At 36.4% G+C, this 23780-nt stretch overlaps 2 protein-coding genes across 4 annotated transcripts; both read left to right on the plus strand.

The window, feature by feature from the left end:
* Window positions 1-11532: 11532 nt before the first annotated feature.
* Window positions 11533-22300, plus strand: LOC147563543 (putative serine/threonine-protein kinase SIS8). Of its 3 annotated transcripts, none has more exons than XM_086638683.1 (12): window positions 11533-12724; window positions 14331-14768; window positions 15989-16092; window positions 16570-17891; window positions 18010-18050; window positions 18502-18570; window positions 18728-18828; window positions 19832-19910; window positions 20024-20191; window positions 20745-20794; window positions 20898-21074; window positions 21824-22300. In XM_086638683.1, the coding sequence occupies exons 1-12, from the start codon at window positions 12245-12247 to the stop codon at window positions 21828-21830; spliced, it is 3036 nt and encodes a 1011-aa protein (XP_086494809.1). In that variant the 5' UTR covers window positions 11533-12244; the 3' UTR covers window positions 21831-22300. The 3 variants fall into 3 exon arrangements, with proteins under 3 accessions (XP_086494809.1, XP_086494808.1, XP_086494810.1); XM_086638682.1 differs by having other exon boundaries at window positions 21858-22300; XM_086638684.1 differs by lacking the exon at window positions 21824-22300 and having other exon boundaries at window positions 20898-21183.
* A 156-nt stretch (window positions 22301-22456) lies between these two features.
* On the plus strand, window positions 22457-23763 carry LOC147563544 (peptidyl-prolyl cis-trans isomerase FKBP17-2, chloroplastic-like). The gene is made up of 3 exons (XM_086638685.1): window positions 22457-23030; window positions 23155-23199; window positions 23306-23763. The coding sequence occupies exons 1-3, from the start codon at window positions 22648-22650 to the stop codon at window positions 23658-23660; spliced, it is 783 nt and encodes a 260-aa protein (XP_086494811.1). The 5' UTR covers window positions 22457-22647; the 3' UTR covers window positions 23661-23763.
* The last annotated feature ends 17 nt before the right edge of the window (window positions 23764-23780 follow it).

Here is a 23780-nt window from a genome sequence, read left to right on the forward strand (position 1 = left end):
TTTTTGAGTTTTGCATTGGAGATGCTCTTAAGGTTTCATAATCTTGGTCAATTTCAAATACCAACTAGTGGTGTTCAAAAAGCTGGGCCGAGCCAAGTTAGGCCCGGGACCGGCTCGAATCGTACTGGCCCGTACGGAAAACGGACCAGGTTGATCCGGGTTCCTTTCCGATCCCGGGCTGGGCCTATGTTGTGAGGCCGGTCCGGCATGAAAAAAGCCCGAGTTCAACCAGTTTCTTTTTTTCTTGTTTTTTAAAACTCCTAAGATTTATTTACAACCATAGCAATCTTTAAATTAATAGGAAAGTCTTTTAAAAAATTCCATAGATTTCTTTAAAATTCCATAAATTTCTTTCTGAAAAATTTCATTCTTAAAACTCTTTCCATAAAACCTTTCCAAAAAATCTTTGTTAAAATTACTTTTGTAAATCATACGAATCTTTAAATTAATGGTAAAGTCTTTTCTTTCCATAGATTTCTTTCAAATTCCATAAACTTCTTTCTCAAAATTTCATTCCTAAAATTATTTGCATAAAGTGTTAATTCCGTTCTGTCCCCCGATTTGTGACCAACTGGCCGTTTTAGCCCCCATAAGTGTCCGACAGTTCGTTTTGGCCCCAAATTTTTTCCAACCTCCCAATTCTACCCCATAGCATTTCTGTAATTTATTTTTTTCTTTTTCTTTGTCCACCTCATATAACAATTACTACATCACCTCTGTCCACCTCACCCTTCTTCTCCGGCGAAAGGTTGTCGACCGGAATTGGACAGAGGTAAAGAAGGGTGAGGTGGACAGAGGTGAGCTGGATAGAGGTGATGTAGTAATTGTTATATGAGGTGGACAAAGAAAAAGAAAAAAAATAAATTACAAAAATGTCATGGGGGTAGAATTGGGAGGTTGGAAAAAATTTGGGGCCAATTAGGAAATTTTTTGGGTCAAAACGAACTGCCGGACACTTATGGGGGCTAAAACGGCCAGTTGGTCACAAATCGGGGGTCAAAACGGAATTAACCCTATTTCTTTATTTAAGTTGGCGATTCACCAGTACCATGCAAACCTACGAAAACAATCCAAGTTTGTCGTCAAAAGGGATATGATCTTTACCCTTCAATAACTTGATTTTCAACTTCCAACACTGAACTTACTTGAGCGTTGGAGTGTCTTAACCTCTCCCCCTCATCTCTCTGGCGACGACACAAAGGAACAACAACTCCAAGATACATTGATAATTTTAGTTCTATAGTCTTTAGACGAAGATCTAAGGTTTTTTAGAGATTTTCGTTGCGTCAATAATTGGTTTAGCGAGACGAAAATATGAAGGGGGTCACAACGAATTGCCAGACACTATCAGAGACCAAAACAACTGATTGATCACTTATTGGGGACCAAAAATATTTTTTCTTCTCTCCAAAAGTACACTTTCTTTGTCTTTATCTTCCTATTAATTACATGGAATTCTTAAGATTCGACTAAATCTTGGTTTTTAAAGCATCTTCAATGCAAAACTTAAGAAAAGAGTGAAAAGTATATTTGAAAAAAATAAACAGTCTTATATTTAAAGTTTTAATATAGGATCTTATTTAACGCGTGTCAAAATAGATACCTCTTAAATTTTGTGTGTCCCACGCAAATCTTTAAAGCTCCTTTATTTATTTATTTATTTGTTGAAAGGTAATACATTAATATAAAGAGAGTATTACAACAAACTACAAAGAAAATTAAAATTACAGTACATAAAGTAGTAAAACAAAATAACATAATTAAAGAAGTACACAAAATATCTTCGATTTGTCGAACAGTCTCCATTCTGTAGCTTGCTAAGCTGGCAGCGCTTCTGTAGTATGATATGATATTTGCTCTTGAGATTCCGTCTGATTGATTTAAAGATGAAACTTTTTCCTAGCTTCCTGTAACACTTGAGATGGATTAAGCATACATCTAAAATTTCTTGAAGAAATAGAGATGTTTGCAAGATGAAATCAAACAATGATTCCTGGGTATCCCGCCAGTATTCTCCATATAAAGAGACCATATCTATTCGAATTCTACAAAGTAGAAACCTGTCAGATACCTGGAAATTGGGATCGCCGTCATAGCCCGAGTATAAATACCCCGCTACTTCGACAAATGCACGCAATAAAATTGCGAATAAGGGTGGAAATGAACATGTTACAGAACTTGGTTTAAGAGTTAAATCTATATGAAAATCAACGACAAAAGTTATTAACAAAAAGTAAGCTGGAAGATAAGCGATATAAGCTGCATGACTTATATGGAGAATTATATTCGAAATATGGTGTCGTCCGGGGTCAAATGGAAAGTTGAGATGTATTCTATTTGTCATTCGGCTGATCCAGAGGCCAAAGTGGCCAGCTACTGTTCGATTAGTGATTATAGAATGATTACGGTTAATGATGGATGAAACTAACATGGAAACCCGATCAAGACGATCGCAAGTAGATTGACTATATGCTAACTTGTTGTAACGAAGGTTAGTGTTGTGAATTAAGTATGCATAAAGGTTCAGCATGACCGGATAGAAAGACAGGTGATGAAAGGCAAAATTATCAGGTTCATCAGTTGAATCTAAAGTGAAGCTCAAATGGATGAAAATTTCACCTATTCTGAAATACAGGATGGATAACCTAGACTTAAGTAGAAGTGAATAAAGATTTGAAAGAAGATAAACTAAAAATAAGGACTTTCCTGGTTTTTGTATGCCCTTGTCTATGGAGAGAAGAGATATATATATATATATATATATATATATCTTATTTGAAAAAAAAGAAAGAAGACTCAGGCTAGTAGAGAAAAGAGGAATTCATATCACCAAAACACATGATGAAACTAGGAAGATACTAAGAATCAAGGCTATTAATAAGAAAAAAATATAGAGGTTTGAAGTACTCCCCTTGCATGTAGGTGAAGAGCTTACTGCTGTGAATTTCTCTACAATTTAGAGAACCCCTTGATTGAAGATGATGTTGATTAGAGTGACTAACAACTTTACACTTCCAAGTTGCTTCGCTGTATTTTACTATTCTTTCGGCTGATGATGCTTTATAGTCGAAATTGTTAGTAAGAGACTAGATTATCAAGTTATCCTTCTTGCCATTAGGTTGTTTGATTTGTTAAATCAAAATTTGATTTAAGAAAACCTAGGTTTGATTTGTTAGATCTAAATTTGATTTAAGAAAACCTAGGTTATGGTGTATGTTATAAAGAGATTAAATAGGTGAATGAAGAAAGGTAAATTGCTTTAGATTTGATCAACCTAAATGATTCAGTTGCAGATTGGATTTGCTGAAGGATTGAAAATGAAATTAATGGTGATGGATTTCTAGGGCTCGAGTGAAAAGGAAAGGGGGAAAATCGCCTATGATGACGTCATGGAGGCCCCTCTCTCTCCTAAAAAAAACTCTCCAGTTGCACCTATCAGCTCCTTTATTTACTTGCGTAACATGAATATTGAGGTTGAAAGTATTAGTTTGTTACTATGAAGATATGGAAAAGAGTGTTTATATTAATTGTTTTACGGGTTATAAATATTGAGTTAGCTCGTTAAAGATGTATCAATAAGACATTTTAAAAGTAAAAGAACTATTCATACAACCCAATTACATTAGATATACAACATTTTTTTTCTGTGGACATAGTTGATCCAACTTATTTCTATTATTGGCCTTTAGTTTCAAAATTTGTTAGAATAAAATTTTAACTACAAAAATATAATCTATTATATAGCCGTTGTATGACTGTTGTATCCACAAAATCACTCTTCTATAAATAAAGTATTCTTTTGAGATCTTTATGAGTTTTGCACAAGAAAGAGTTTTGAAATAAAAGTCTAAAAATCCTTAGCGACACTCAAAGTTTCTAAGATTGAGTTAGTTAATTAATCACGATGATAAAGATTGATTGGGGTATTAATAAATGACCGCCCTTACTGAGAATACGATTTTGGTTGGACGGAATATCAGGATTTTGGTTGCAAAAAGAGCATGAGGATTTTTTTTTGTCCAAAGGTTGGAAGACTTATTTTAGTTTCACTTCTCCATCTTCACCACCACCACCACGCCGACCAAAAATTGAAAGTTCTCTCTCTCTTACTCCCTCCCTCACAATTTCGACACTCGTTCTCTTCTATGAAACCCCCGTGTCTGAGAACAAAATTCAACCCCTCCTCATAAGAAGAAGATATACTCGTGAAGAACAAGTTTGAATATTATAATTTTTTATAAATGTATTTCAAGAAAATCCATTGATAGAAGTGGAGCAACTAATAAGAGGCAACAGAGGAAGTGATGAAGACGAAAGTGAGAAGATTTAGAGGAAATTGAGTAATTTTAAAAAAAAAAATTGAGAAAAATGGAATTGATGTTTGAGACGAGGCTAAGATAGAAGCCTTTAAATTTTGGACTTAAAATGGAAATTTTCCCCCACCTTTTTTCCACTCAAATCCTTGTATTTCCCACATTAAAGTCAATTTTTGGGGAAACAATAACAATTTGCAGGGTACAAATTTTTATAGGGTTGGAAAACCAAAATTAAATATATTCTCATATCGCCGACAAAGGGTCGTTGATCGGCTCTCTGCCACCGACCCTTGCTAGAATTCATTTTCTTGTTTATCTATTTCCATCTTCTTCTCTATCTTCTACCAGGCTATATCTCCTCTTCCCCTTTTCTTTTCTCTTTTCTTCCTTTCTTTTCCTCTTTTTCGTTTAAAAGTTGAAAATCTATAACACCTATCAAAATTATATATTTAGAAATGATTTTTCATTAGCTTTCTGACGAGATCCACTTTCAATATTTTTTTTTTCAAGAAAAAAATGACGTTTTCTTCTCTTACGTTTTTCTGCAAACATGTGTTTGCAACAATCTGTTTTGCAAACAAGTGTTTACAAACAAGTTCTGCAAACATATGTTTACAACAATCTGTTTTGCAAACAAGTGTTTAAAAACAAGTTCTGTAAACATGTGTTTGCAAAATATAGATTGCAACATGATTTGCAGGCTTTGGAGAATATAATCTTGAGTTGCATATCTTGCAAACTCGATTTGCAGTTGCATATTGATAGTCAGTTTTGGGGAAACAATAACAATTTGCAGGGTACACATTTTTATAGGGTGGGAAAACCAAAATTAAACATATTCTCATGTCGCCGACAAAGGGTCGTTGATCAACTCTCTGCCAGCGACCCTTGCTAGAATTCAATTTTTCTTGGTTATCTATTTCCATCTTTTTCTCTATCTTCTGCCCTGTTATCTCTCCTCTTCCCCCTTTCTTTTATCTCTTCTCCATTTCTTTTTCTCTTTTCCGTTTAGAAACCAGACGGAGGTCATCTGAATTCTAGAGCTTCCGAATCCATATGACAGTTTCTTCGCCCAGATATGGAGATCCCAGATTCAGACGAAACAACGTTTGGTTTTATCAAACCAGCCAAGGGTTTTGGAAGGCCCTTTGTCGAAACTTAGAGTGATGGTGGTGTGTGACGGTGGCGGTGGTAGTGGTGGTGGGAGGAGAAGATAAGGGGAACAAATTGAAAAATATTAAGGGTGAGTTGGTGTTCGGAGGAAACAAAAGATTACATATTTTTTTTGGGTCAATGTTTTGGGGAAATCAAAATAGTATATGGGGTGTAAAGACTTTGTCAAAAACTGGTCAACTTTAGTTGACCAGTATATATTATAATTATTAGGGGGAAAACAAATTTGTTAACCATTTCTTCTCCATTCCGGCAAGGGCCGCCGGAATCCGGCCACCACCATCATCACCAAAATCCGGCCGCCACCATCATCATTTGCATCTTTCTTTCTCCCTCGCTCTCAGTGCCTATCTTTCACTATATCTCGTTCTCTCTCTCATTGTATCTCGGTTTCTCCAATCACCAAACCCTAATATTCGCTCCCCAAACATTTTCACTCAACCACCAAACATTCTCGCAGTTTCAGAATTCGTGGTTGGTCGCCCCACAAACCATTTCGTGGCCCGACTGTCCACGAAAAGTTTGTGGTCGACCGACCTTCGAGGAGGGTTAGACGAAACCCTCCTTGAGGTCTTGTTCCGGCGAAGGAAAAGCTTTCCTTCGCTGGAACTGTGTATAAAAGAGAGAGACTGTAAGAGAGAGAGGGAGAAAGAGAGAGAGAGAGATGGGGGGGGGGGGGGCGGAGATAGTGAGATTGTGAGTGAGAGAGGGGGGCGATAATTGTGAGAGACAAACAATAAGAGATTGAGAGTGAGGAGAGGAAAACAAACAAAAAGAAAAAAAATGGTGGTGGTGGTTATGGGCGGAAGTGGTAGTCGGAATTGGTGGTCGGATTTGAAGATGATGATAAAGAAGAAGAAATGTTTTATTTCTCCTTAAAATTTGTTTTCTCGGAAAATATATTCATATCTTTCCTTTACAATTTGCCACCGCGAAAACTATTTTGATTTCCCTAATGTGGCTGCCTTTTTATGTTGCTACCTAAATGTTTGTACCCCATAATTTTAATTTTAATTTTAATTTGTTTTCCCACATGATCACCCCACTAATGTTGTGTTGGGGCAAGCATAGACCTTAACAAAGTGCTAGCGGTTGATAATTTTGCACATGACCATATTTCAACTCGTTGGATTTTGAATCTCGGGTAATATTCGGGACAGCGTTCGTTACGTCAGAAATTCTCTTTAGAAGGAATTAAAAACGAAAAGTCAGATTTGCTTTTCAGTCGCTTTTTGGCATTAAAAGCCAAAAGACAAACAAAGCCGCCCAAACACTACTTTACTACCCATACATAACAAACGTTCCTTCTCTTGATAGCCGACGTACATACATGATACATCTAAGCTGGATATCACCTTGTACATCCCCATCAGTTTCCACGGTTCTCCTTGACTTCTTGTGACTTAAATTCACAACTTGAAAGCAGAACTTTGGTTCAAGAGTAATTAGGGTTCAAACTTAATCTTAATAGTGTGTGACTTTACTTAAGGACATCTTTACCCTTTGCTAATCTTTTGGTGTTTTTTCTGCCTCTCTTGTATATAAGAGGCAAATGCCATTCTTGATACAGTACTTGGTTGTGGTATTTTATTTCTAAAGATACCAATTCTTGAGGGAAAATGGATGAGAATCTCTAGTATCGGATCATAGACGATTCATCTTGACAAAAAATATTTATGTAAAACTTATCACAAGCAAGATAGTGTCGAATAACAGCTTGGTTTATCTCAAAAGACAATCATATCCGCTATGCTAAAAATATTCTATTAATGTCTTTGCCGAGTGGCATGTTTTAAGCCGCTGATTTACTACCATCGTGCAACTGTAAATGAATAACATATATATGATCTGAAAAGGGATTTGATCTTTAGGGTCCGTTTGATAAGTTGGAAAGTCCGAGTAAGAAAATCGATTTTTTTCGGATGGGAAAGAAAGTGAAATCATTCACATGTGAAATCAAGCTTCCAAGTGTTTGGTTGGTTGTGGGAAAATCGTGAGTGCCTTTAAGGAGCTGTCTAAAAGCACACACAAAATTACTGTAGGCACACACAAAATTACTCAGAATGGGTGCCCTTTTGAAATAAGGATGAGCACCCTTAGCAGTCTCCATTAACCAATATTCATCATCCTGGTTCTCTCTCTCTCTAGTTCATCCTATTCCTATTACCACATGGGGTTTCAGGTATAAAGATCAAGAACCAAAGAAAAAACTCTACAAACCATGAATCAATAAAGCAATCTTTATTGCCATTAACAGAAATTCATCAAATTCAGATCTTATAACTCAAGATGATGAAAAAAAAAATCCTAAAGTGGGTCTTCATCGGCTTGTTGAATATCTTATGTCTGCTTGAATCATCACCTTCACTGCCTTTGTTGCTTAAATCATCACCTTCACTGTCAATATCAACATCAAGATGAGGAAAGTTTGGTTCTTCTCATTTATGTTATCTTCCCCAATCGATGAGGAAAGCTTCATGTCTGTTTACCTTTGGTAACCCTAGATTTAAGTTATCTTCCTCAATCAACATATAGTGCACTTCGAAATTAATCGGCATGAAGAAGAAATTTCGAAAGTTTGTTTCTAATTTAAGTTATATTCCCCAATTTATTGGTGCAAATCTTTGATTCTCTCCAACATCTCTCTCTTCTCGTTTTTTCTCTAGCGCCTTCCTTCTCAGATCTGCCCGAGAGAGAGGGAGAATGAAATAAAACGTGAATTTACCGAAATACCCTCATTGGCGGAGAGAGAGCGTGACTTTTTTAGCGTGGGTAAGAAATTGACTTTCCAACGTTGGAGATGGTAAAATAAATGGGACAATTTTCCTACTTTTTTTTCCATCACAAAGTGACTTTCTCACCTAAAGTGTCATAACAAACAGTGGAAAACTGATTTTCTCAAGAAAATCGATTTTCTAACTTTATTTTCCCACGTATCAAACAGACCCTTAATTCTGAGGTCGTTGACTCATTACCTGCAATACTGAAATAACTTAAGTTTCCGAGTTTCTTTGCAAGTATCTCCCAATCTCCTCACTTATGTGTGCCATGGAGTAACAGTAACTTGAAGGCACAATGATAATCTTCATGACCATTCTCGAGAAGTTACTTTTAAACATCATCACTATAACAAATTCTACTCCTTGCAACTTGTGTATGAATATTGTTTATTTCTCTGGTAACGACGGGTTGCCGCCCGCTATGACTTTCCCTTAATTGTAGCCAGGCCCGTGGATGGGCCAGTGCGGGCAGGGTGCACACACTAGGCCCACCACCATAAGGGTCCCATTAGTTAATTAAGCATAGTAAGTTAGATCATCAGACGGATCCTGGCTCATTTGGTAACATTGCTTCATTTGTGTACTCTAGGTCTTGGGTTCATCTCCTCCTATTAAAAGCATATTTTTTTTTTGTAAGTTGTGGCACCCAACTCTTACACTCACTCTCTCTCTCGACCTCTCCCACTTTCAAATTCGTATATGACTTTTTTTTTTTTTTTTTACAATTTTCAATCAGTCTATCTTTCAAACCTTAATTTCAGATTGTGTGAAAAAGAAAAATCTAAACGCTAATTTCTGTAAAATCCTATGCAAATGAAAAGAGTTTTGTTTAGTTAAGACAATCACAAAACACACTATTAATTTGGGTTCATATTATAACGTTTTACATGTAAACTATTTCAAATTTTTGTTTATTATTTCGCGGGTAAAAACTTTTTCTACTTCGAATTTGGGTAAAAGGGCATTGATTAAGGTTCGGCACTGGACCCCAAAATTGTCAGCCACGACCCTGATTGTAACACATTTTTCCGTTTAAATCTTCCAAAGCTCCGTCAGTATGACAGACAAAGCCACCATTGGTTGGTGCTTCCCGCCTACACAATTGGTACTCCCTGCCTGCAAAGTTTTATAAAAACTGAACTATTTATAAAATACTGATTAAATTTCCTGATTAAATCAACATAAATAATGTTTAACATAAGTAGTTACCAAATCTGTACACCCATTCTTTGAAATTTTGTGGGTCGATGTCCAAATAAAGAAAGAAATCCATTATTAGGTTTTGGAACGGCGATTGATTGGGCGAACCCATTTCTTAACTTTATTTTCTAAGCTATTGAATTGAAAGTTTTACAACAAGAAAAAATGAATGGAAAGTTAGGTCAATTGTATTGATGGAATCAATCCCCACTGACATTTATCTGATTATTTATATCAACTACCACGCTCTCATCAACTCATAATTGCTTATCATTTTCAAGTGCGAGCCTGTCAATAAATAGCTTGCATATTTCCACCCAAAACCTCACCATTTGCTATTTCAGATTTCACAAAATCATATAAGAGTAAAATGGATTTGAAATAGTTTTTGAATATTCATTATAATCACACATATATATTTTTCTGAAAATCTTATTTATGCAAATGACAAAAATTGAAGGCACACCCATAAGTAGCTAACTTACCACGTACCATACTCCTATCTAACTCCGTCCGTCTGAGTGTTAACTTCATCGCTCGAAATCCTTATTTAAAAATCAAAACAGACATAATAAAATGTAACCATTATCAATATCACTAAAACAGTATGAACATTTTGGTGGATATGGCAATTGTAATTTTCATTTCATGCTTAAATGAAAGGAAGGCAAAACAGTGCAGGCATTTGTCAAATTTGTGTGTTCTTCTTAGTTTCAATATTGAGTTCCCTTACTAAAATAGGAAATCATCAAAATGACCAAGTCATGTAAGATATCACATTGTGACCTAATTCAACTAAACTTTATGTAGATTATTATCTATTGGATAGACTAAAAAAAGGCCTTATTATAGCATTGGTTGACATCTTATTTCTTTTAGTTTTTAGTTTCTCCTGCCACACGCTATATGACCTACACAGAGACAACGACCTTAAACTTGCAAAGCATGCTAATATAGTTAAGATAATTCAAAAAATTTGGTAAGTTAATTGAACAATTCAAATGGGGTGTGCCATAAAGAAAGTAGCCCAAGTTATTTATAGTTTTGTACGATAGTTTTAACAGAAAATCATCTTTACGTAAATATTTAGTCATAGTTCATTTTATGTACTCGGATTATAAATTATCGTCTGCAAATCTGATAGTTCAATTAGAATACTATGTTTTAGTTTTTTCCTTTATGTCATTCACTAACCGTTTTCATTTGAAAGACCACTAAATAGTGCATCTATAAAAAAAAATATAAGTAGAATTTGCACCAAAACAATCATTCCCAAACCACAACATATTAGTGAAGAATTGGGCCTCATAAAATCTGTCTTCCCTATTCAATGGTTTGAAGCATTGTATTTGGGGTATAAGACAAATGTGAACACCCAATATCTTTCCTTCTATTAGGTGGGAGATAACTTTTGTAAGAGAATGGCTGCCTAATAATGTTTAGAGTAAGTGAACAATGAGATTTCAACTACATTATCTATATATATATATATATGTTATTTTTGTGTGATATTTTCTTATTTGTTTAAAAGTAATCCTCACTAACAAATTAAATATAATATTATTCTTAGCATACCTTTTTCAATATTTTATTAAGATCGTAGTTGAGGTCTTGAGGAACTATGCTGGTGAGACCCACTTAGGGTTGACCCTTCTTGCTCCCAATTAATCTTTCATCAAAAAAAAAACTCCTACAATCTTTTCTACTTCATTTCTGATTAATTTATATTTGAAATTACTTAAAGATCCCAAAGAAAATGCTAAATAACCCATGAGCTCATCCCATTTGTTTGATTAGTCATTACTCAATAAAAATTCAACTAAGATCCTGAGTCGTTACTGTTAAATGACCTTTTCAAATGAACAATCTAGATGTAGACAGACTGAGAATAAGTTACGGATTGCTCTATTTTTCAGTACAATTTTGATTAGTCATTGCTCAATTTATATTTGTGAGGTCAATAATATTTTAGAGTACAATTTTTGAAAACATATAAAACTTAAGTTGGAGTACTTTGTAAAAAAAAAATTGATATAAATTCAGGAATTTTCTCATTAAAAATTGAGAAAGTTGAATAGAATTCAGTGTTTTCACCACAAGAGTTCCCACCAATGCCGGCCTTGGGACTTGGAAGAGTTCAGTTAGACTCTCTCTCTTTTGCTCCCTCCTTCCTTCCCTCTTGCTCACAGCCACCCCCACAGACCACTACCAAGACATCACCTCTCTTTTGGGTCTCCCTCCGTATACACTTACTTATCATCCCACCCTTCTTTCAAGTGGGTCGTCTTCAGGTCCCACTACCAACTTGCCTCTCTCTCTAAAACTTTCTCTCTCTCTCTCGAAAACAGAAACGAAGCAACAACTGCATCCATCGATCGATTCCTCTTACTGAGTTATCTATGAATTCAATTTTGCATAAGGTAATGAAGAATAGGGATTGATCAGTTTTTCTTTTGTAGTTTATGTTCTGTTTCTCAACTTCTCTATGTGCTTAAAGAACACTTGAGGGTTGTTTTTTGAGTGAGTCTAAGAGGTTTTTTTTATTCAATCTGGACTTCTGGGTATTGTTGATTTGACATAAACTTTGATGGGTATTGCTTCAAATGCTTACTTTTTGCATTTTAATTGATGGGTAATGTTTAAAATCTTCTTTACTGACTGAGATTTTGAAGATTTCATGTTTGGGTTGGTGAGGTTAATGGAGAGGGATATGACCATGCTGTTACTGTTTATCCCTGTTCTTTAGCATCAAATTCAATACCCCATAGAACCAACATGAGAAACCTTCTAAAGAAGCTTCATATTATGCCTAGCCAATCAGAAGATGGTATTGGTTCCATGTCATCTAGGGGTAATAGGTCAAGTGATAGTTCAGCAAATTCAGTTTCCCCTTCTCAGACTTCTGAGCAAAAATCCTTTTCTGGTTTATCTGGATGGTTAAACTCTGTTACTAACAGACATAATATCAGTCCTTCATCTTCTTTGAATGTGGGTAGAGGAGAGAGAAAAGAAGTTCCTTCTGATTCTTTTGGTATAAGTGGTTTGGATGTTGTATTGGATTCGGTGGGGCGTGATTCGGAGTCAAGTAATTCGCGGGACCCTGAGGTAGAAGAGGAATATCAGATACAATTGGCATTAGAGTTAAGCGCGAGGGAGGATCCAGAGGCGGTTCAGATTGAGGCAGTTAAGCAAATTAGTTTGGGTTCTTGCCTTCCAGAGAACACTCCAGCTGAAGTTCTTGCATATAGATACTGGGTTAGCTTCTCACTCATCCCTTTTCCCTATCTTACTTCTTACTTTGAATTAAAGTAAATGAGTTAGACAAGGAGGCCAGTAATTACTTGCATAATGTGGATGGCCAACTACGAAAACACATAATCACGAATTCAGGGTGTAAATCTGTTCTTTCACATTGGCATGTATGCTTATACTCTATATTAACAGCCTCTAATTCTAATATCTCAATCTGTTTGAGTGAGTTCTAGTTATACAATAAGCAAGGGATATATGTTTAATAGTGAGTATGATGATGTTATAGTGATAGTGCACATTTTTCGTACAATGAAACTTCTAAGTATATTGTAAAGCCAAGTAGTTCACTTCATCACATATTGGACATTATAGAAGTCGAGGAATTAAAGGACCGATACTATGAGAGAGTGACCAACAGTCGTCAGTTCGTATCTTCTCTGTGTCTTGGATGGCAATCCTTTCACTTGATGCTCTGTCAGTTTAGCATGGAACTAGAAGTTGTGACTGCTTACATTTATGATTTATCCAAAAGTGGACAATGGAAAGTGCATAGGAAGACACAATTTAGAGGTTCTTATTAGGATTTCGCCCACCATAACATGAGTTTTTTAGTACAGTAAATTTTAGAAGAAAATCAGGCAGTTGAGCACAATTATTCAGTATAAGCAGATCAAAAGAGTGAACAAGAATGCAAAAGGCTCTGTAACGAACCAGCTCCAACGATTGTCTTATAGGCCTTCTCTTGTCAAAAACTCATATCTTTGGCAATGGCAACAGATAGACGCAACTAGGTCCCATTCGTCGTAGTTGGGCCCCATAAATATTGGAACTGTAGTCCTTAAATTCTCTACGTGGAGAAAACAACAGTTCCTTGATGGTCTAAGTTTCCATGCCAAAAACATGCCTGGAGATTGATCACTTGTCTTGGCTTAACCAATTTGTTGACAATATTGAACTTGCGAAATTAGAACTCCTTTTCTTTTTCTCCATTTCATCTATATATTTAAGACGTAGAACGACCATTCTTAAGTTGTTTTTTCTTCCTCAGATTATAAGTTTACGAGTTATGACATTATAGTTCTTTTTATACTGGATAAATATGCATTGTATGCATAGTCTTAAATCTTCCAAAGTCTTAAGACCGTGTTTCAGCAAACTGTCGTTGCTCTCAGCTTCAAAGTCCAAAATTAATAGTTTGTATATTATAAGAATCTTGATTATATTACTATCTAGTATTTGGGAAAACCGTGTCACAATGTTCTCCTAAATGTATAATTTCTCCCACCCATTTTTGAGATATCATGTCAAGCTGTTCCAAAATAACAGCAAATTCAGCACCGCCTTGTGAGTTGGGGCCAATGAGGTGCAAAATATTGGATGATTGGTGATTTTGTGCACAATGTTATCCTTTATCCTTCAAGAAAGTGTACGAGAGCAAAATAAATCTGACAGACTATCAAAAAATATTTTTAAGTTTTGAATCTATCAGGTCCTCATTCCTTGGTTGGCAAGTTAATAATGTTTTATATGATTCATTATTTCCTAAAGTTCTCTTCCATTATATCTTTTTAGTTGGCTTAATATTGTAGATTTATATGTTTTTCCACAGAATTACAATGCTCTTGGTTATGATGACAAGATCTTAGATGGTTTCTATGATTTATATGGGATACTGGCTGAGTCCACATCTGAGAAGATGCCTTCACTTGTTGATCTGCAAGGAACACCAATATCAGATAATATCAGTTGGGAAGCAGTGCTGGTCAATAGAGCTGCTGATGCTAACCTCTTAAAACTTGAACAAAGGGCTCTGGTGATGGCTATGGAGTCAAGGTCGGACTCTTTAGGTTTTGTTGGCAATGATTTGGTTCAAAAAACGGCTTCTTTGGTTGCTGACTTCATGGGTGGACCAGTAGGGGATCCAGATAGCATGTTGAAAGCATGGAGAGATCTTAGTAACCGACTAAAAGCAACTATAGGGAGCATGGTGCTGCCTCTTGGTTCTTTGACAACCGGTTTGGCTCGGCATCGTGCACTTCTCTTTAAGGTAGGTACTCCTCTTTTAAGCATCGGTTCTTAACCTACTTAATTTGTGATACCATAAAACTTTTGTTATTTTACTTGTAAATAGTCTTTGTTTAATATGGTTCCAAGATATTGGCATCGGTAAACAGATGAGTCAAGTGGTACTGGTATATGGTATTTGTTTCTTCTTGGTTTATGTTTTGCTTCTTCTATTTGGATAATGCATTCTGCATGCATTAGTTTTTGACCTTACTATTACATTTTGAAAATTTACTTGTGCTCGCGAAGGCAAACCTTCGGAAGCCCCCAATACACCATCGCCCAGATTTCTGTCGCGATACCTCATATTCAACCCAAATTTTATAGACGATTAAAAGTAAGTAGGGAACATATTTAAGAAGTGCAAAACCTTCCCAAAAGCATAGTTATAGCAAATCATAAACATAAGAAGACGTATAATGTGGAAAAGTGATTCTTGTTTCTAACATTTCATGAAATAATCCATGGAGGATGGAGGAGCAAACCAAGTTCTTTTAAGAAATTTTAGTCAATTGTTAGGCTGTGTTTGTGCTTGCTATGGATAAAAGTACATTTATTACTTTATTTGCCGAACGGTAAAAATTAAGAAGGTATATTTTTAATATTATATGCAATTGATTTTCAAGCAAATTATGAGAAGCAGCTCAAGGGATTCTTCAGAAAGCTGTTTCCAAAACTTGATTGTTGGAAAACAAAGCTATAACTAGCAGCAGTTAAAAGCCAATGCTAGAATTTAGAACTTAGATGTACTACGAAAAAATTTCATCTAGACGAAGCATAAGTTGAACGTCACATACAGGGAATATTAGGAAGTCCATATACATGGTGGCTAATCTGCTCAAGTGAAGGGCTTCCCTAGCTTTAATAAGAAAACTATAGAGCATCAGTTACATATCTAACCTGATATAGCTGCCTTCGGAGTTGTTTGATTTTGCAATTGAACTATATAGTCTTCTTACCTGACTTTTTTGTCAGCTTTATTGTAAAATTACATGAATTGTTTAATATTATTACCTGATTTTTTCACGACATTGACATTCTTTGGAACATGGCGCTTGTCTTTTCTATTCGAAAGATCCTAACTTTCTTAGTGTTTGTTTTCTTTTCCTGTTTTAAGTTATTCTTGATGTTGGCATAAATAGTCAATATACTGCTAACGCTAAAAGTGCAAAATTAACCTTTTGGTTTTAAATTGAGTTGTAGGTTTTGGCGGATAGTGTGGGCATCCCATGCTGGTTAGTTAAAGGACAGCAGTTAACTGGTTCTCATGATGCGGCGATGAATATCATACGGCTCGATGATGGAAGGTAATCCCTTTTCCCTCCTCACTTGGTTGGTTTTGTTATTTTAACTTCTCTTAGAATAAAATCATGCCTGCGGTCAGTTTTTTTAATGGGGGTGTGGTTTTTTTATTTGTGATGTATTATGGTTTGTGCATCAAATTGAAACGTCCTAAATTCTAAGAACCCATATTTTGTCCGCAGTAAACTTTTCCGATTCATGTATATATATTATATATTCAATTTTTTGTATTCTAGTTATATCTTAGTTCCTATACCGTGAGATAATTGAACCCTTTTAAAGACGAATTCATCATAATATTTAACATGATATCTATATTTATTCATTTTAAGTTTAATTTATTTTATGTTTTGTGGACGAAAGTTTATAATCTTAAACGTGTGAGTTGAGGACAATAATGTGAATGATACCATGTTATTGAACAAATAACAGGAAGAAAGAGGCAGCAATCTGATAAATAAGCTGGTGAATCTTTATGTCAGGGAATACATTGTTGATCTAATGGCAGCGCCAGGAACGCTTATCCCGGCTGATGCAGCAGGACCCCAAATAGCATGTGAAGAACCTTACGTTCCTGTCTCTCCGTTTCTTAGAGATGTTGACTATCCTCATATACCCTCTTCCAGTGGCGAAGTTACAACTTCAATAGAGGGATTTTCGGAGATTGAAGATACAAATAAGATATCAAGGTCCACGAATCAAGGCACAGATGGTTCAAGTGAGGTTAGAGGTCTCGAAAATTTAGAAGTTGGGTCTTCACAAGAATCTTTCAAATCCAACTTGGAAGTTAAGTTGTCTAATGATTTAGCAAATCAAAGAAAGCTTGAGAAGCCTATGGCTCGGGAGCTTTCAAACAGACACACTCATCCTTTCATGCACGCAAGATCTCCTTCCTGGACTGAAGGTTTGAGTTCCCCAGCAGCACGTAAAATGAAAGTGAAGGATGTTTCACAATACATGATTAATGCTGCAAAAGAGAACCCACAGTTAGCTCAAAAGCTTCATGATGTATTGCTTGAAAGTGGCGTCGTTGCACCTCCTGACTTGTTCACTGAAGTTTATAACGAACATGCAAATGCATTGGTGGTCGAAGAAAGGAACCAGAGAGAAAAAGATGAAGAGAGGAGACGAAGGGATGGTATTCGGCGTAAGGGCGAAAGAAATATTCCACCCCTTCCTCACCAAGGTGTGAGATCTAAAGCTGGTCCGCTCAAACCAGAATTGGATCATCTAAAGCCCGTGGAGGGGTTGGGCTTTAGCAGGTCATTAGACGTCTTGGAAGGAACTGGATTGCCTCGTTTATCAGATTCTGAAGTGTCCGTTGCTTTAGGGCAGGAAACTCCGCCGGTGAAGTTCGCAAAACAAGTGCCTGTTGCTGCCGCTGCTGCTGCAGCAACAGCAGCAGTCGTTGCATCTTCAATGGTTGTTGCTGCAGCTAAATCAAACATGGATTCAAGCCTTGAAGTTCCTGTAGCAGCTGCAGCAACTGCTACTGCTGCAGCATTTGTTGCAACAACTGCAGTTCGTAGACGATATGAGCAATTCGAAATTCCCGGTCAAGTGCCTACTAGTCCTTCGGGCTTTGATGATATGGAAACTGTACGAGTTGATGAAACTGCAGATGGTGGAAAGATTGAGCCACGAGGAAGTGGGGAACAAGATCATGATGTGGTTCCTGAAGCTGATAGAGGCTCGGATAAATCAGCGGGAAATGAAAGCGCAAGATCTGATACAACACTTGATGATGTTGCAGAGTGGGAAATACCGTGGGAAGAGATAAGTTTGGGTGAACGTATTGGCCTTGGTATGGAACTATGCATTTCCTTATTTCAAATTTATGTTCGAAATGATGACATCAGGTTAACAAGTTGTATTTGCTTTTATAATGGTTTATGTGCATCACCTTGTTTCTTTATCCACAGGATCATATGGAGAAGTGTACCATGGGGATTGGCATGGAACAGTGAGTTCCTAAACGATGATTCTGATTTTTCTTTTCTTTTTAGTGGTATCTTCTGTTACTAAATAAGAATTAAAAATTTGTGCTCACTAGATAGAATTGTAATATCATTCTGAGAAGGATAAAGGAGCATGTCATGAAGTAGCTGTGTCATGGAATGTCTTAGCAAACAAGTCCCATTTCGGGACTTTGTATTTGAAATTGTTAAATAATGTACTCATCAGATCTGCCCTTAAAATACCTCATTCCTGAGCACTTATTTGGACCACTTACAGTATAAAATAAACAAGGCTGAGCTTTCAATCTCCGCTGAGATAAAATTATTTATATCCTCATAACCTATGGAGAAACACCTTGTTCCTTAATACTAAAAAGGGTAACTGAGTTTACAATGTATTTTTCTTTTTAGATATCTTATTGATCTTACACAACTATGGGTCTTCAATCTTATCAGGAAGTAGCTGTGAAGAAGTTTTTGGACCAAGGCATTTCTGGCGATGCACTTGAAGAATTCAGAAGTGAGGTACCTGTTTGTCTCTCCGTCTCTCTCTCTCTCTGCCTCTGTCTGGCTGTCTCTCTTTCTCTCACACACAAACGCGAACAAAAAAATGATGCGCGAATTATGTACTTGGTGCTTGGTATAAGATTTAGAACATTCATACAATTTTGTGTTTCTCAAGGTCCGGATAATGAAAAGATTGCGACATCCAAATGTTGTGCTCTTCATGGGAGCTGTCACCCGCTCTCCAAATCTTTCAATTGTCACAGAATTTCTTCCCAGGTATGTTGGTTTATAAGTCATATATATTTGTACTGATTTTTGTATTCTCAATGAGTGTTTCCACACAATTCTTGGTTAATTCATGCACGGGATGTCGTTGAGACCTATACAAAAAGGACATAGGTACATGTATCCGTCCCTGATGCTGGTGCGATGTTGCAGATATGGGGACAAAAAGATCATTATGGGATATTGGTGTTCTTGTATTTTCTTGGTTTAGCATTTTCTACTTTAATACTTTTAGGTCAATCCTGTCGCTTGAAGAATACAAAAGATGCTAAGTTAGTCTGGTGTTTAATATTTGTATAGTCTTAGCACCAATTTACAGAAGTCACAGAAAATGCACATAAAATCTGAAATCGTACCGCCAATATTATTAAAATTTAAAAGTATTGGGAATGAGTATGCAAGTGGACCGAGTGTCAAATACGAGAATTCAATTTCCGACATGTCAATATCCGGAAGAGTAATCTTCCTGTTACACAGGTTGAAACTATAGGAATTTGAATGGTTTCCGATGTGTTTACTATGCGTCAACTGATAACTTTATGTTGTTGATTCGTAATCTAAGATTGGTTTCTTTATTGGCTTAAAATGCAAATATTGCTTTTCTTGATCGTGCAAGAGTTCCGTTCTCCTCGTGCTTTTTTAAAGTATATTCTTGTGATAGGTTAATAATATTGTTCATACTTTGTGTGTGATTGCCTGGTCTAAATTGATAAAATGTTAAAGTTATGCTGCAAATATTCCATCTATTGTGTATAATGAAATTAACAAGTGAAGGTGCCTTATATCTGTTCATCCTTTTATATGAGTGACTAAAACGATATTTGATTTGAAGGAAGAGGAACTAGGTTATCATTTTTGTAGTTTAATTCGTTTTTACTTAGTTTTTTCCTTTGCATGGATGTACTTATGTATCACTATTTATTTAGGGCATGGTTTTGTTAATATTTTAAAATCTGTTTTTGGAATTGAATTGTTAATATTTTTTCTCTTGCAGAGGTAGTTTGTACAGGTTAATTCACCGCCCGAGCACTCAATTGGATGAGAGGAGGCGTATGAGGATGGCTCTAGATGTTGTATGATCCATCATAATCACCTCTCTTCTCAAATACTTTTTAATAATAAACTCGATGAGTGGGTGGTTCCTGGTTATCTGAGTAACTTTTATCATTTATAACTGGATATTCAGGCCCGGGGTATGAACTATTTGCACACTTGCACACCAGTAATAGTTCATCGTGATTTGAAGTCGCCAAATTTACTTGTTGATAAAAATTGGGTTGTCAAGGTCTGTGATTTCGGATTATCAAGAATGAAGCATAGTACATTTCTATCTTCAAGGTCAACTGCTGGAACGGTAAGCCATATAGAATTCTCTTATGTCTGTTATTGTAGTAGTCATTGAGGCATACGAATGAGGCACTTCATTTTCATTGATGTTCGGGAAACTGCTGGAACAATATTCTGTTCCAGGTTGTTTCATCAACTATAGCGGTACTTGTTAAGTTGTTGGACATCCAACTCAGGACCAATTAGCGATGGCCAATGAGCGGAGAGGCCCTATATTATATTGTTGATCATGAGACTGTTCTTTATCCATGTGGGACTATTCACATGCCCCCTCACGTGTAGCTTTCTTCGAACCCCACATGTCTTTTTTGTTGGGCGACATGGAGCACATTGATGTGTAGGTGGGCCTATTATATGTAGGCCTAGATCTGACTCCATCTTAAATTTGTGGACATCCAGGTCAAAACAAATTGACAATGAGTGGGAGATCCTCGATAATATATCATGATTATGACAGTACCCTTTGTTGATGTGGGACTATTTCTAACTGACAATGGATATCCCCTTCTTATTAAATTAGGTTCTCGATAGCATGAATTTTTTTTTCGTTCTCTTCACAGGCTGAATGGATGGCTCCTGAAGTTTTACGCAATGAGCCTTCAGACGAAAAGTACGTCTGCTTCTTTTTGCTGTGAAAGTTTGAGCTTCAGTTGTAGTTTGAAATATTTTTTGTATTTCAACTCATTTACAGAAACCGGTACGGAACTTTGCAGGTGTGATGTTTATAGCTTTGGAGTGATATTATGGGAGCTCACAACTATGCAACAACCATGGGGAGGGATGAACCCCATGCAAGTTGTTGGAGCTGTCGGATTTCAGCATCGTCGTCTTGATGTTCCAAATGACATGGATCCTGTTGTTGCAGACATTATAAGGAAATGCTGGCAAACGTAAGCATAATATCTCCAACTCTTTCAACCTTAATAAACTGATATCCACGTCTTCGTGAAATACCCAAAGATTGTTATTATTTTTTTTTGAGAAATCGACTACGATCTACGTTAGTTGTTACGAGGCATTGATACATTATTAAGATGTGATGAGCACGATAACCGCCTAAGTTAAACCATTAATTAAAGAGGCCTAAAGCCCGACAACAAATAGCCAAAAGCCCGACAACAAAGAGCCAAAAGCCCGACAACATCTACTTTATTTAGTGCTTAAATTACATGGGATAAATCTTGGTGATAAACTGCTTCCACCGAGACTCGATCCCAAGACCTCATGGGCTTAAGAGGGATGTCCTACCACTACACAGAAGGGTGGTGGACCCCAAAGATTGTTAATCACTGCTTAGTTCTCATTTTGGTTTTCGAGACTATTCGTTCATGGGCTCTTCTTGATCCTAATTAATGAGAGTAATAAAAAAATATATAGAACTCGCCTCTCGGCAGACTTACCCAAGATTGATTGCCATAGCCTCGAGTGGGTATTCTCTGGTTAGTTTCCACTCTCAATTATGAAATCCTGTTAAGTCGAAATAACTCTTTGTTTGAACTAAACACTTTGAAAAATTTATGATTTTATCTGATATCCATTGATCAAGGTTGGATTCAGATAATGTTAACACAAGTATTATTTTTATTAAGCTTTCCTGAATAGTACAGGAGTTATACATGTAATTAAACATATTTAACAGGTTTTAAAACGTCGTTCTTGGTGGAAAATTGTAGAGATCCAAAATTACGACCTTCATTTACGGAGATAATGGCAGCTTTGAAGCCATTACAGAAGCCAATAACAAGCTCCCAAGTTCCTAGACCGAGAAACAGTGGGCAGGAGAAGGTGAGCTCATTGAAGGACACAGAAGGTTGATCGTGATGAAGGGTAACCATTGGGAAAAATTCCATCGTCCCGAGTACCCGACAGTTAACCTTGACAGAATCACAAGAAATGTGGGTCTGTCTTGAATCATTTGAGCTAAATGTAAGAACAAAAGAAAGAGATTGATCGAAGATCATGACCAACTTATTCTTCTGTTTGAAACGATACGATTCTATTCTTTGATTTTCTGTCTAGTATTTTTGGCTTGTTGATGAAAGGGCAATTGTGTATATTATTTGCTTGTAATGAATGATGTACATTTAAATTTGGCCATCTGAAAATTGGTTTGTCAGATCTTAATTGGTTCAGTTGATTTTGAACCCAGGAACTAGTTTTACATTTCCCTGTTCTATTCTGTTCGTCGTCAGCGAACCAGAACCACTGTTTGTTATTTGGTTCTGGTTCTCAGTTCATTTACACAAGAAATTCTTAGAGTTTGCTAAAAACCGATGGCGAAAGGATGAAGTTTGGTAAACCAGTTATGAACTGTAACGGGTTGGTTCCGGTTCTGTGAGATTAACCATGGATAACCCTAGATAGAAAGAGAGCAGGAAGACCACATGAGAAGGATAAGGTACTGAAGTAGTACTTGTTCTCTCTTTTATTCACATTACCAAAATTTCATAGCTACCTGCAATAATGGCTACCTTCTTTGGTTCTCCACCTGCACTTTCTCAATCTGTCAACCGAATTCACCACCTCTCATCGTCTGCACAACCACCGCCACCACCACCAAATCCTGCAACACCGCAACCCCCACAACCTCCACCATCACAACAACTTCAATCTCAAACTTCGTCATCCCTCAGTGTAACTTCGTCGGACCAGCAACCTCCAACATCTATCAACTCACAAAAACAAAGAAAACCCAAAGTTGAGTCCACAGATTGGATAGCTTCTTCATTAACGAGACGGTTTGGACTTGGTGCTGGTCTTGCATGGGCTGCTTTTCTCGCTTTTGGTGTAGTTTCTGAACAAATCAAAACTCGCCTCGAAGTCTCACAAGAGGAAGCAAACACTAGGCCAGTAGTAGCACTTATATATATATATATATATATATATATATATATATATATATATATATATATATATCATCTTTGTTACATTGTCATTCATCTCTGTTAACTGTTTGATCTCTGTTTGCAGGGATGTAGAGAAAGAAGAAGAGGTCTTACTGCCTAATGGGATAAGGTAAAACTTGAAAACAAGCTATTTCTTCACTAGTTTACATATTAAACAAGTCTAAATTAGCTTACTAATTTGTTCTTTTTTCTCATCTTTCGTAAAAATGAAATAGGTACTATGAAATTAGAGTAGGCGGTGGAGCTACGCCGAGGAAAGGAGACTTAGTAGTGATCGATCTTAAAGGAAAAATTGAAGGCAAAAATGAAGTATTCGTTGACACATTCGAAAAAGATGTGAAGCCATTAGCACTTGTAATGGGTTCAAGGCCTTATAGTAAAGGAATGTGTGAAGGGATAGAATATGTTTTGAAGTCAATGAAAAGTGGAGGTAAAAGGAGAGTTATCGTCCCTCCTAGTTTAGGATTTGGAGAGAATGGTGCAGAGTTGGGTTTAGGAATTCAAATACCTCCATCGGCAACACTCGAATATATCGTTGAAGTTGATAAAGTTTCAATTGCTCCCGCTTAATGTCATAGTTTTGTAAGAGAGTCTAACGATGATGAACGGTGATACCAAGAAAAATAATGTAGCTTACTTGTTTTATATAATAAACTCGGTTTTTTTTTTTCCATTTAGAATTTCTTTATA

This window comes from Eschscholzia californica, unplaced genomic scaffold (assembly GCF_041429995.1).
Source record: "Eschscholzia californica isolate CP2 unplaced genomic scaffold, dmEscCali1.0.p SCAF_1, whole genome shotgun sequence".
In the NCBI taxonomy this organism is placed as follows: domain Eukaryota; kingdom Viridiplantae; phylum Streptophyta; class Magnoliopsida; order Ranunculales; family Papaveraceae; genus Eschscholzia; species Eschscholzia californica.

Coding starts and splice junctions, on each gene's coding strand:
- LOC147563543 (XM_086638682.1), top strand. CDS start 12,245: ATGAGAAACCTTCTAAAGAAGCTTCATATTATGCCTAGCCAATCAGAA. Junction 12,725..14,330: donor TTCTTGCATATAGATACTGG/GTTAGCTTCTCA, acceptor GTTTTTCCACAG/AATTACAATGCTCTTGGTTA. Junction 20,795..20,897: donor AATGAGCCTTCAGACGAAAA/GTACGTCTGCTT, acceptor GGAACTTTGCAG/GTGTGATGTTTATAGCTTTG.
- LOC147563544 (XM_086638685.1), top strand. CDS start 22,648: ATGGCTACCTTCTTTGGTTCTCCACCTGCACTTTCTCAATCTGTCAAC. Junction 23,031..23,154: donor CAAGAGGAAGCAAACACTAG/GCCAGTAGTAGC, acceptor CTCTGTTTGCAG/GGATGTAGAGAAAGAAGAAG. Junction 23,200..23,305: donor TTACTGCCTAATGGGATAAG/GTAAAACTTGAA, acceptor AAAATGAAATAG/GTACTATGAAATTAGAGTAG.